The sequence below is a fragment of the Bos grunniens genome, chromosome 23, assembly GCF_055505025.1.
Source record: "Bos grunniens cultivar Pamir isolate PY7600 chromosome 23, Bosgru_T2T1.0, whole genome shotgun sequence".
Lineage (NCBI taxonomy): Eukaryota > Metazoa > Chordata > Mammalia > Artiodactyla > Bovidae > Bos > Bos grunniens.
The window spans coordinates 5,036,233-5,048,520 of record NC_141187.1 but is presented as its reverse complement, the minus strand read 5'-3'; the positions used below and the strand labels follow the sequence as shown (position 1 = coordinate 5,048,520).

Sequence of the window (12,288 nt, the reverse complement as noted above, 5' to 3'; positions counted from 1 at the left end):
AACAAACACACAAGAGTTGCGAAAGATCTGGGGACTACAAGACATCCCCGTCGGAGGAATGAGACGAGAAGCGCCAGCCCTCTATGTTCACATACGTGACAAACACAGGAAGAGAACAGTCTGGAAACAAAGTAGGACCAAAATAGAGAAGTCAGTACAAAAGCCACTGCCGCTCTTCCCAAACCCTGGCAGCATTTACGTTACCTCGTTTCGGCCTTACTAAGCAGCGCCTCCCATCGGCTATCCAGCAGACTCAGCTGTTTCAAAATCTTCACTTTATCCAGAGGTTCTGCCGTGGCGGCGATTTTCTCTCCTTCCCGTTTGATCACCTCCACAGTAGATTTGCGGTCATCCAGCAATCTTTGGAGAAGCTTAGGAAAAAATAGTAAATAAGAAAACAATAAATAAATGGAAAGGAAACAAAGGAATAACTGTATAAACATATGCAAAACATATGCTTTGTAGCATACTTTTGACATGTGACAAAAATAACGTTGGATGGGTTCACATACAAAAGGATTTGAGAAGTAGAGCTTTCTCAAAAACCTCATCCTATTTAATGATTCATTACTACTGTGTTAGACACTGTGGTAGAGGCTTTTCGCAGTAAGTAAAATGAATATTGGTAAGGCCACTAAACTATTCATTCTCAACTTTTTAATACAAGATAATGGGGTAGAAGGATGCTTCTACTCAGGAAAACATCACTGCACTGGAAGCGCAAAACCCTCATTACTATAGCGAAATGGGAACGCCCTAACACTCAACAATGAGCTGTCCCACTGAGACAGAAAGTTCATTACAAATCATCACAATTTTCAAAACCTTTTCCCACGTTAAACAATCTACCACAGGAGGGAAGCTGAGACTCAGACCAGTTCACAGGTCAATGAGGCTGAAACCGGAGGCTCCTGGCTGCTTTTGGGAGGTAGGATAGCTCCTAAAATTTTTTATGAGGATAAAAACTAGAGCCTTTAACTAGCATTTCCACAACGACCAGAGAGTGAAACATTTGAGAAACCTTCAAAGTTGGCGAAAGAAGACTAACATTTCAGGACTGAGCAGCAGAAAAAAGTCAATCCAATTCTTCATTTCAAGAAGCCTGGAAGGGAGTGTTTGACATAGGGAGCCAAAAATCAGGATTCCCTTCCTCCACTTAAACAAAACAAGCATTTCAGTAATAAGTGGCAGCCCCAGGCCCCACGTGCAGAGTGGTGAGCAAGGCACCCGGAACGCTGAACACCACTGCTGCCTGAACCTGACCCTGACTGATCCTGGAGGCCCAAAGCCACGGACAGGCACCCAGGGGCGACACGCCGCGGGAGGGTATCCCGTCACCAGGGACAACACGCCGCGGGAGGGTATCCCGTCACCAGGGGCAACACGCCGCGGGAGGGTATCCCGTCACCCAGGGGCAACACGCCGCGGGAGGGTATCCCGTCACCCAGGGGCAACACGCCGCGGGAGGGTATCCCGTCACCCAGGGGCAACACGCCGCGGGAGGGTATCCCGTCACCCAGGGGCAACACGCCGCGGGAGGGTATCCCGTCACCCAGGGGCAACACGCCGCGGGAGGGTATCCCGTCACTGCCACTTCGCCACCAAGCCCGCTCTGCTCCGTGTTACGCAGCAGCCTGGATGGGAGGGGGGTTTGGCGGAAAACAGGTGCATGTGTGTGTATGGCTGAGTTCCTTTGCTGTCTACCTGAGACTATTACTACGTTGTTAATCAGCTATACTCCAATATAAAACAAGAAGCTTAACAGCAATTTAAGAAAGACCACCACATACGAGGGGAGAGGAACAGGGTCCAAGAGAAGGGGAAGAGACGTCCTCTTTTAACACAGGTCAGAGATCATAAAATCAAAGTAGGACAGGTGGTTTAGGCAGTAAAAGGAACAATTAAGTGGATTACTTTCAGTAAACTTTAACGAATAGCTTCTGGCAATTACGAGCAAAGTCGACAGACAGGTTTTGTTGGCTAAGCCTTGTTCATTAACTCTGGGTAAATACTAAAGGTTTAAATTAAATCATGAATGGTAATAGTCATATTATTTTATTTAACACCATAGTATATATTTTATATTTATTACATTATAGAAATTATATATTATATTTTATTACGTATTATATGTATCAATTTTTTTCAAAAACCAAACAAATGCAATGTGTTTCCTCTTATGCTTCTTTATTCCTTACCTCTAAATCTATTTCTAATTAGTTAATTTCTCAAGATACTAAAGTCTTCAAAGAATTTTCAGAGAGAGTAGTACTGGATGCCAAAACCCAACCAAGCCTCTGAATCCATTCCTTTTTTTAAGCGTGTTGTCTTTTTAAAGGTAAACCTTATCAACACACTGTATGCTAGGAGCCCCCCAATGCCATGAGTCATTTCAAGCCGTGGATGACACGAATCAATACTGGACGGGTCATTAATGCTTCCCAATGACCACAGAAGTTGTATGTGTGGCCCTAAGGAGTCAGCATCCCTCTAAGGAGTGTCTTTCCAACTGGGTCCTGTATGTGCAGCGTCAAAAGACACAAGAGCCCAGTTTTGAACACAGGGATCAACTCTCTGCCTCGTCAGTACAGGCTGAATCATAATAAACTGCCCATACTGACCTCATACAAAGACAACTGCATATGCACCAAACCAGTATATCAAAGAACCGTGATATCTCTGTTCGAAGTCACCTTTTCGCTGAGTGAGGTCGTCCTTGACTGCACTATTTTTTTTTAAAAATTGTACACGTCCCATCTCCACTTAGCACTTACTGTCCCCAGCTCTACCCGCTCTCTTCCCAGTTCTTAGCTCCCACCCGGCTTTATTTATCAGCGGCCAAGGTTAACACTAATTGCTTTCTTTTGTTTACTGTCTCTCTCTCCCTGTTCTTCCCTTCCCATTAACACTTAAACTTGATGAGGGACTTTTATGTTTTTAATTTGACGGTATAGCTCTAGCACCTGCAAGGATGACTCACCTGTGGCAGATGATGGACGAATATTTGTTGAATGACCAACAAAACAAGGTCTAGAACATCGATTACTGGTTAATGAAAACATTCTATTAATACAGACAGAGTCACAAGGTAAACGTTTACTCTCGTTATTAAGGTGTAATGGGAAACAGGAAGCGCGCGCCGCTAACTCACCTTCTGCTCCTGTATCTGGGCCTTCACCACCTTGAACTCGGCGGACGGGGCTTTCTGATTGGCCACGAGCTCCTCGGTGTCGCCCATCCAGCTGAGCAGGGACTCCAGGGCGTCCTGGAAGCGCCCGCAGTGCAGCAGGGCCTCCTGGAGCTGGGCTGCCCGCTGGGCCACCTGCACAGCCGGGGCCTCAGTTACCACCGCGCTCGAGAGGAACCACACACGCCCACCAGCCCGCCCTGTCCAAGCTTCTGCCCATTGATCACAGATTCTCTCTTCCTTCTCACTTAAAACTTACTCAAGGCACTGCTCGTGGGCAGGATACAGACAGAAAGGAGACAAGCTCATCAGCAAGTCAGCCCAGCAGATAAGGTTACCCTCTCAACCCAAATGCCAAAGAGGAGGACTCTCGGATTTTGGATGTATCCAATACACCAATGATTAGCAAAGAAGGGTTCAAATATTTTAAGGTTACTGAAAGAAACAGTGCCTTTTTCATTTTTACCATTATCCATGGGGTTCCATTATTTCCTACGTTGAAAATCAAGGATAGTAATTTTTTTAAAGACTAACATTAAAAAAAAAAAACTATTATTTAATAGAGAGAATCAGAATTATATTCAGCCACACAAAATAACTATGAAGTATCCAATTAAATCCTGCCAGCTCCAAGCTCTATATAGGCCTTTCTTAACAAGACAGGGCCTTTGTCCTCCAGTAAATGGAGTCTCTGTGTCCCACATAGAGATACCCTATCGCCCCCTCAAAGGTCTTTTCTTTTTGGACTGAACAAGTACTTGGCAAGACAGTTTAAGTACCATGGAATATATTTATACCTGACACTGCATCCCCATTTGTGTGAGTAGCACTACAGTATGAATCAGACTCTAAAGAAGGATAAATGCTGTCTTGATATCTGGCCACCAAGGAAGATTTCAGAGCAGGAAAAACTCCAAAAACAATTCCCTCCAGCACCAGATGAGCCCTGCCATCCCAAAACCCTTTTCTGATCATTTCTGTCACATAAAGAGCTGCTGTTGTGTTTCAGCATCATCTCCTTAAGCTATCAGAGTTACTTTCCAGTGTTTTCTGTCACGCTCATTTGGGAAAAGAGGGGATCTTCATTTCATCAAATGACATTTGGACTCAGCAATCTATAGTGAGGTGCAAACCCTCAGTCCAGGGCGGACAGACACACAGCTGCACTGTGCGACCTGCTACACAGTGCAGAATGAGCTGCTGATGAATGAAAATTAGGTTTCACATACAAAGTGAGATTTCCAAGTTCTCTGGAAAATAAGTAGACCATTTGGCAGCAGGGAGCCCAGGCCCCTGGGTGGCACTAACCTGAGGCGCCAAGCAGCCCCCATGCCCTCGGAGGTATGTGCACGGTCCCAGCCCAGGGCAGAGGACCTGGCCACCGTCCAGACAGGGCCCGCCTCACCCGGCTCGCTGCCTGCATCTACGCCCCCAGCCCTGGGGACACCTGGGATGGGCCATGGGTCACAGGGCGGCCAAGGAGCAGGCAGCGCAGGGAGGCTGGGCTACGGGACACAGGACTGGGGGTCCTAGAAAACGCTGGTGAACAATCTGCAGGAAGGACAAGGGAGGGAGCGCCACACCACCTTCTTGTTGAGGGTCTTCCAGCGCGCGCCGGCGTCGTCCAGGTCGTGCTCCAGGGCCTCGGTGCTGGCGCCCTTGGAGGCACTCTGGATGAGGCCCTGCCCCAGCCAGTTCACATCCTGATGCTTCACCTGCAGGGGTTCGATCTCTTCTTTTTGGAACACCTACGTTTGAAAAGAACAATAATTCTCTGAATTAGCGTACCTAACAGTCACCAAATACAAACATCTGTTCAATCAGCCAATATGGATTATAACAGATAAAGATAATCCTGGTTGTCTAAGTCACGTGTTGTTGCCTAGTCTGCCTCACAAATACTAGTAAAAAACTAAACATAAATTCATAATATTATCATGACCACTCAGAAATATTCAGGAATGATATTCTAGCTGCATTTCATCAGATTACCTATAAAACGAAAACAAGAGTGGACATGTCTTCTGTATCGCTTCATTATCACAGCACTAGGAATCTCCTATCACTCCAATTTAACTAGTAAAAAAAGGTTTAGAGTGGCATTATTTCATTCTTTTTTCTAAATGTCATTTGCAGCAACATGAATGCAACTACCGATTATTACACTAACAAAGTCAGAGAATGACAAATACTGTATGATATCACTCATACATAGAATCTAAAATATGACACAAATGAGCTTATTTACAGAGCAGAAACAGACTCACAGATACAGAGAACGGACTCATGGTTGCCAAGGTGAGAAGGGCGGACTGGGACTTCAGAGTTAGAAGATGCAAGCTGTTACACACAGAATGAATAAACAACCAAGTTCTGCTGTACAGCACACTCAACCCTACTCAACATCCATTCCATAATGAAAAAGAACAGAAAAAACCAATACGTACACCTTTATGTATCCGTGAGTCACTCTGCCGTACGCTAGAAATTAGCCAGTGTAAATCAGCTATGCTTCAATTCAAACTGAGGCTCTGTGACAACCTGGAGGGGTGGGTGGTCAGGGGATGGGAGGGAGGCACAGGAGGAGAGGACGCGTGTGTACCTATGGCTGACCCATGCTGACGTTCGGCAGAAACCAACACAATACAGCAATGATCCTCAATTAACAACAAATAAAAACTAAGATGGATAACAACAAAGTCCTACTGTGTATCACAGGGAAGTATATTCAGTATCCTGTGATAAACCCTAATGGACAAGAATATGAAAAAGTGTACCTATATAACTGAGTCACTTTGCTGTATAGCAGAAATTAACACAACATTGTTAACTCAACTATACTTCAATAAAATAACTTTTTAAAAAGCCAAAAAAAAAGGTACAGAAAATGCCAAGTAGCAAGATGATAAGATGGGCCTTCCTGGACAAGAATCCTTATGGGCTCTTCTAAGCAGGCCTGCTGCTAGCTGGCATGACATCGGAGCCTCAGCTGGAAATGGGGGTCACTGACAAGAAGATGAGCTGAGCCAGAGGGGCCACACACGGGGACACAGACGGCAGAAAGGGGTAGGCGGGCACTGCGACAGCATGGATGCCGACACGTCCAGCCCCTCAGCCTCCGCCAAGACACCAATGGGCGTGCAAGAGGCACAGAGGCCTCCCCACCGGATCCCAGCACACGTGGCTTGCACGGCCACTCTGTGGGCCCTGCCTGCACTGTCGGCGGCTTTCCAGCACCTCCCAGCCAACCCTCCAGCCCACCCAACTTACAGGCCGCACTGCCTGCAACTGGCAAAGTATCTAACTAATGTATTAGAGTAAAACGCAAGTTCCACAAAAACACCAATTTGTTTTCCTTAGAGCTGCTCTATTTCCTGGGCCTACCACAGTACCCAGCTTGTAATATGGACCTGGTAACTACTTGCCAAATGAATTATCAGTATAGAAAATTGTATTCCTATCTTGGGGTGGGTGATGATCATTCCTCAATAGATAATACTATACGTCAACTCTTTCATAGATAATACCAATGCTTTAATATTCGGCTTGAAGGTGTCAAGAGGACAATAAACTCATTTAACTAAGGAAGGAAAGCTTCAGCTGGAGATTAAGGGAAAACAAGGTTTGGGGTGCTGAGTCATTATACTATATAAATGTAACAGTCCAAGTGAATGAGTAGTTAAACAGAATATAGGAAAACACAATAAAAGCAAATATCAAAATAGGAGTTGAGAAAACACTACAGGCACAGTATGGAAAATAATTCTGAAAGATGTAGAGGCTGCCAAACTCCCCAGACTTTGGCCCATGCCAGCATATGTCTGTGCTATAGTATGAATGAGTACATTAAAGAAGAGCAAACAAAAAATGCACGATCACCTCTTCTAAAAGTCCCCTTTCAGCAAAAAGCCCAAACATTTTCTGACAGTTTCCACACTAGCTAATTGTTTCTATAGAACAATACTCAATATAAAAAGTCAATTACACACAGAGAATTATAGGAGTTCCCCAAATCACGGGGACAAATACATAAAATTTTTCATAATTTTTAAAAGGCATTAATGTACCTAATAAGTCAATAGAAACACTGCAAGTTAGTGAAAACAGAATTCTGCCGTATGATCCTGCTTCTTTTCTATACCACTTTCCAAGTTACTATTTCTAGGAATAGCTGTAGATATGTTTTACTACTTACCAAAAAAAAAAAGGGGGGGGGGGCGGGAAACGGCTACATTTTTAATTCCGGGAACTTGTCTGGTACATAAGGATTCAGGGAAAAGTTTTGTTCTCGCCCACAGCTAGTTTTCGGTGGAGAAGGCACCACTCCAGTACTCTTGCCTGGCAAATCCCATGGACGGAGAAGCCTGGTAGGCTGCAGTCCATGGGGTCGCTAAGGACTGAGTGACTTCACTTTCACTCTTTACTTTCATGCATTGGAGAAGGAAATGGCAACCCACTCCAGTATTCTTGCCTGGCAAATCCCAGGAACGGCGGAGCCTGGTGGACTGCCGTCTATGGGGTCGCACAGTCGGACATGACTGAAGCGACTTAGCAGTAGCATAGCTAGTTTTCAGGGCAAAAAACAACAACACTAATAAAAATGTTCCAGTAAAGTGTCTTAACCTCTCGTCTTGGTTTGAAAGGAATGGATTTCAGGGTTGTCTATCAGCATAGTTCTGGCTGAGTCTAGTAATTTTCAAAAGTGCTTCTCAATATTCACTAAGGGTTAAAAAAAAAAAACTACTAAAGAATCTATATACTCTAAGAGTTTAATTACTTTCTACAAATAAACTACAAAATCCTTTATAGTAAGCAAACACTCTGTTAAGCTCTCAAACTAGCACACCATTCAATGCAAGGAAAGGGCATGGCTAATTAGATCAATTATTTCATAGACTGATAGCATCCAAAAGCCTTATCTCTCAGTAACAAAATACCTAGGAAGAGAGACTCTCCCTAAGGCTAACCCTCAAGCATACAAACACAAGAGAAGCTTAAAATAAAGTAAAATTACCTCTGAGGCAAAGTTTACCAGAAGAGCTTAGGAAAAGGACCAAAATAGCTGAACTTCAATCTAAGTGGGAAGAAAAAAATTACAGGCTTGACAACCGACGTCTCCCTATGACAAGGCTGCACCCTTCACTCGCTCACTTCACTCAGCACTTAGCAAAAGGGAAGGCGGGCTTCGTGGACTGCAGAAGGCAGCACAACCGCTTTTCCCCGCATGCAGAGCTGCAGAGAGAACACTTTGAGCACGTGTACAGAGTCCTCAGCTTGAGGAGAGCACTTCTCAGACCACAACAATGAAACACTGTGTTTGCTCCTTCCTAAGCCCCTTCAAGCTTAATAAATCCCATATAACTGCCCTTAAGCGGCAGGACCTTAAACCACAATTTGTGGAGAAGCCTAAGCTTAACATGAATTCACAGTGGAGGGGGGGCATGCAAATGAAGGGGAACGGCCACCATCCTACCACCAGGAGCAGGAACGCAAACAGCTGGCAGTGATCATGCTCCTCAGGAACCATCCCTAATTAGCTTGCAGTGATCGATGGATCAATGTCTGCCATCTGGCTGGGTACCAGTCAACCACCCCTTGCCCCCCGCCCACTGCACCCCAGCCAGAGACAGGACAGGACTGACCATGGTCAGAGACACCAGTGACCACTTGATGGCAAATTTCCCATCCCTATTAATTACCTGAGCAGAGTGAAAGCCATTACAGACAGGGTCCAAGGTTCCTGCATGGGCCCCTGTTTTCCGGGGAGCGGCTTGCTTTCTTACTGCTCTGAATTGTGAGGAGCACGGCTCACAGACCGCCTCCATCTCCTGGACAGAAAGAGGAGCCTCCACACCCTCTTGGGATGCTACGTTGGATTCTTCTGAATCGTACTGTGTCAATAACGTCAGATTTTCCACTAAACCCGTGCCACCCCAATCTATGACATTTCCCCCCAGATCTGTGCAAGAGACAGCCAGCTCCTCGGGAGAGTCTCCCACAAATTCCCTCCTTTGGGCAGTGGTTTGGAATTCTCCTGATCCGTAGGTTCTTCCTTCTTCTCTGGGATTAGAAATGCACTTGCTTTCTCCCTCTCTTGGCAGAATGAATGAACCACCCTTAAGAGCGCTCTCTCTGACATCATCCTGCAGGCAGCTGTTTTCACCACGGATTTCCCTTTGACCATGGACAGGTTTCGTTTCCTCTGGTGGAGAAGCATCATGTAAAATCATCTTGAAGTTGTCATCAAGGTGGGTGCTTCTGCATGAAAGCAAGGGCATCTTCTGTTCGCTGATGGAATTAACAGAAAAAAAGGGTCTGTATTGCTCTGTGGTGTGAGCATCTTCCACAGAAGACAGGCTTCTGATTTGGGACGGGTCTCCGGGGAAAAGGCGCTGCTTTTCCTCCCTCTCCGCCGGAGGGCCGCACAAGCCAGAGTCGTCCTCCTCCGACGTGAGAGAGCTAGTAGCCCCTCTGCACTTGCCAGCCTTGGCAACAGCATCTGACAGATCAGCAGGTTCAACAAAAGAGCTTTCACTTTTGTTTGCATAATCCACGAAATTGGCCGGGACGAACATTCGCCATGACCGTCTATGCTCTTTCTTTTCCGCATGGGATTTGGCTTTGGGTAAGCCTGTGCTCCGGATGACGTCGCTATTGAGTTTGAGGGCATCAAAGATCATCTTTTCATCGAGCTTGTGGGCTTCACGGCCTCTCAGCTCGAACGCACTGGAAGAAGCAAGGGGACCGTTGGAGCACAAAGAGCTGACATCCAGTGTTCTGTGACTGTAGGGTAAAGTCCGGTCTGTGAAGTGCCTGGAAGACAGGCTGCCCTTGGAACCCGAGTCAATCTGCTCATTCAGCCTAACCGTGTCATAGATGGAGCGCTGGGGGACATAGCAGTCCTCAATGTTGAGATCCTCCTCCTCCTCACCTTTTCCTACGCAAGGGGGATTCTGACGTAAACAGTCTGGTCTGCTCAGCGGCTTCCCCATTGCGGAGCCCGTTACAACAAACACTGCAGCTCTTGACGCAGAAAGTGGGAAGTAAGGCCAGGCATGTTCCAGAAAAGCACACTTCTGAACAGAACTATAAAGTGTCTCCAGCCCAAAGATGCATCTTAGATAACACACGTCATCACAGATGAGGGGCTGAAGGCCAGCAGCAGGGCACCAGTCCACGTGCAATCCTCCCTTTACCTGGTTGTGTGAGAATGATTCTCAAAAATAAAGTGCATCCAATAACAGAGAACTGAAGTCTCCTCCCCAGCCCCTGGAAGTTCCCTTTCACATACTCCAAAACACAGAAAAAAGAAAACAAATAATACACTTATCAGTGGCTCAAACACTCAGAACATTCCATTGTCGGTCCATTTCCCTTTTTATTCTAATTCTGCATCTGAGATTTCCAGATTACAATTTCCCCAGGAGCAAGCATCTTTATCCACTGAGTGTCAATTTCAGCAGAGGTCTGGTTAATTGTAATCCACTTAAACACAGCTTGCAAAACTCCATCTCTTATAAATAAACCAAGGTTCAGAAATTTAAAAACACTTGGAGACTTGAGACCACAGACTATTCCGATGAAGGCACAGATCAAGTCTTCAGAGAAAAATAAGTCTAACACACTGTAAGAAAGTTCAAATTTTCTTTTACTCTTTTTGGGAGTAGCTATAAATAATCCTGATTCGAAAGGCAGGCTCTTCCCATATTAAGCGTCTTCGAGGCTATTCAGAATTATCCAAAGAGGAAAAAAATAGGCTTTTGGAAGGCCAGGCCGGCACAGTCTAGCAACCGTTCGAAGTAAATAGACAGCATGGTGTAGTATAAACCCCATTCAGAGAAAAAAAAAATAAAAGTCATTTTCAAAGAGTCTTATCTGATCTTCCTTAAGACAGCTGATTCCACCTGAGGCCACCACAGTGGAGAGCAGCCCCGCACTTCCTCCGAGGCTGGGCAGCCGCGCGGCGGGGCGGCGGGCGGGCGGGCGGGCGTCCCGAGCCTGGGCGCTCCGGGGGCGCATCTGCCGCGCGCCCCTCGCCGAGGCCCGGGGCCCGCTCCGCCGCTACGCGCTCCCGAGACCCGGCTCGGCGGGCATGTGCCCCGGACTCCGGCCCCGGCCGGCCGGGCGCCCGCAAGTCTTTCAGGGGGAGGTGCCCAGAGGCGGGCGGCGGGAGGCAACCGCCCGGCGGTGACATCAGCGCGAACCAGACCCGGCCCGGGGGCGCGCAGCGGGCGCGGGGGCGCGACCGGCCGGCGGGGCGGGGGCCACCTCCGCGCGGACAGCGGGGCCCCGCGGGAACCGCGCCCCACCCTACCCCGCAGAGAGAAACGGGGAGTCGGGCTAACCCGCCCACCGGGAACCACTCTAGGGGCGCTGCTGCGGCGGACTCGCAGCCCTTCGAGGTCCGCGATGTAGAGCGCGCATCACTTTCAAGTCGGATCTCCTGTCGTTCTTTTTAAAAGCCCAAGTTCAAGTCGAACTGTTCTCCGGAGGAAACCACTCCTTAGGGTATGGAGCCCTGGGCACCGTGGACGTGGATATGAGCCGTTACTAATAACTATGCATGCCTCTCGAGGTTACTGCAAGGCTTGGGCTAAGATCAAGGGCGGTTAAGCGACTCTGGATATTTCATTAACAAAATCACAGCCAGGGAGTTTTATCCACTGAACAAACACTCTTTAAATAATACTGTTTGAAAATTAACTCAGCAAGCCAAATCTTAACCTTTGGCGGGGGGAGAAAATTTCACAGTTTCATTTAAATAAACTAAGATCTATCCATTCTTTATTTTATGAAATAAGCAATCATGCCAGAATAGCAGATAGAGCGCAGATTTTCTTTCCTCAAACTCACAAAATAATCTTTCGAACATAAATAAAACTGTGCTGGCCCCAAGTGAAGACAGGTCTAGTAAAAACAACAGTAAACTTCTCTGATAACTTAACAGAAGAGATGTGGGAGGGGCCTTTTGTACCTTTCGTGAGAAAATGATTCCAAAATGATTTTTTATAAAAGTAAGAACTGAATCTTTTTTTAAAAAAAAATCTATCCATAACCAGAACTCTATAGGCAACATACCCATTCACTTATTAGATGTAACT

General features: G+C 46.5%; 1 protein-coding gene across 1 annotated transcript in view; it reads right to left on the bottom strand.

Annotated features, from left to right (window-relative positions):
- Positions 1 to 12,288, bottom strand: part of DST (dystonin) — a 406,366-nt gene that overhangs the window by 79,497 nt on the left and 314,581 nt on the right. Inside the window, 3 exon segments of the mRNA XM_086370990.1 lie at positions 205 to 371; positions 3,152 to 3,322; positions 4,774 to 4,935. Of these exon segments, the coding sequence (XP_086227116.1) occupies positions 205 to 371; positions 3,152 to 3,322; positions 4,774 to 4,935 (500 nt within the window).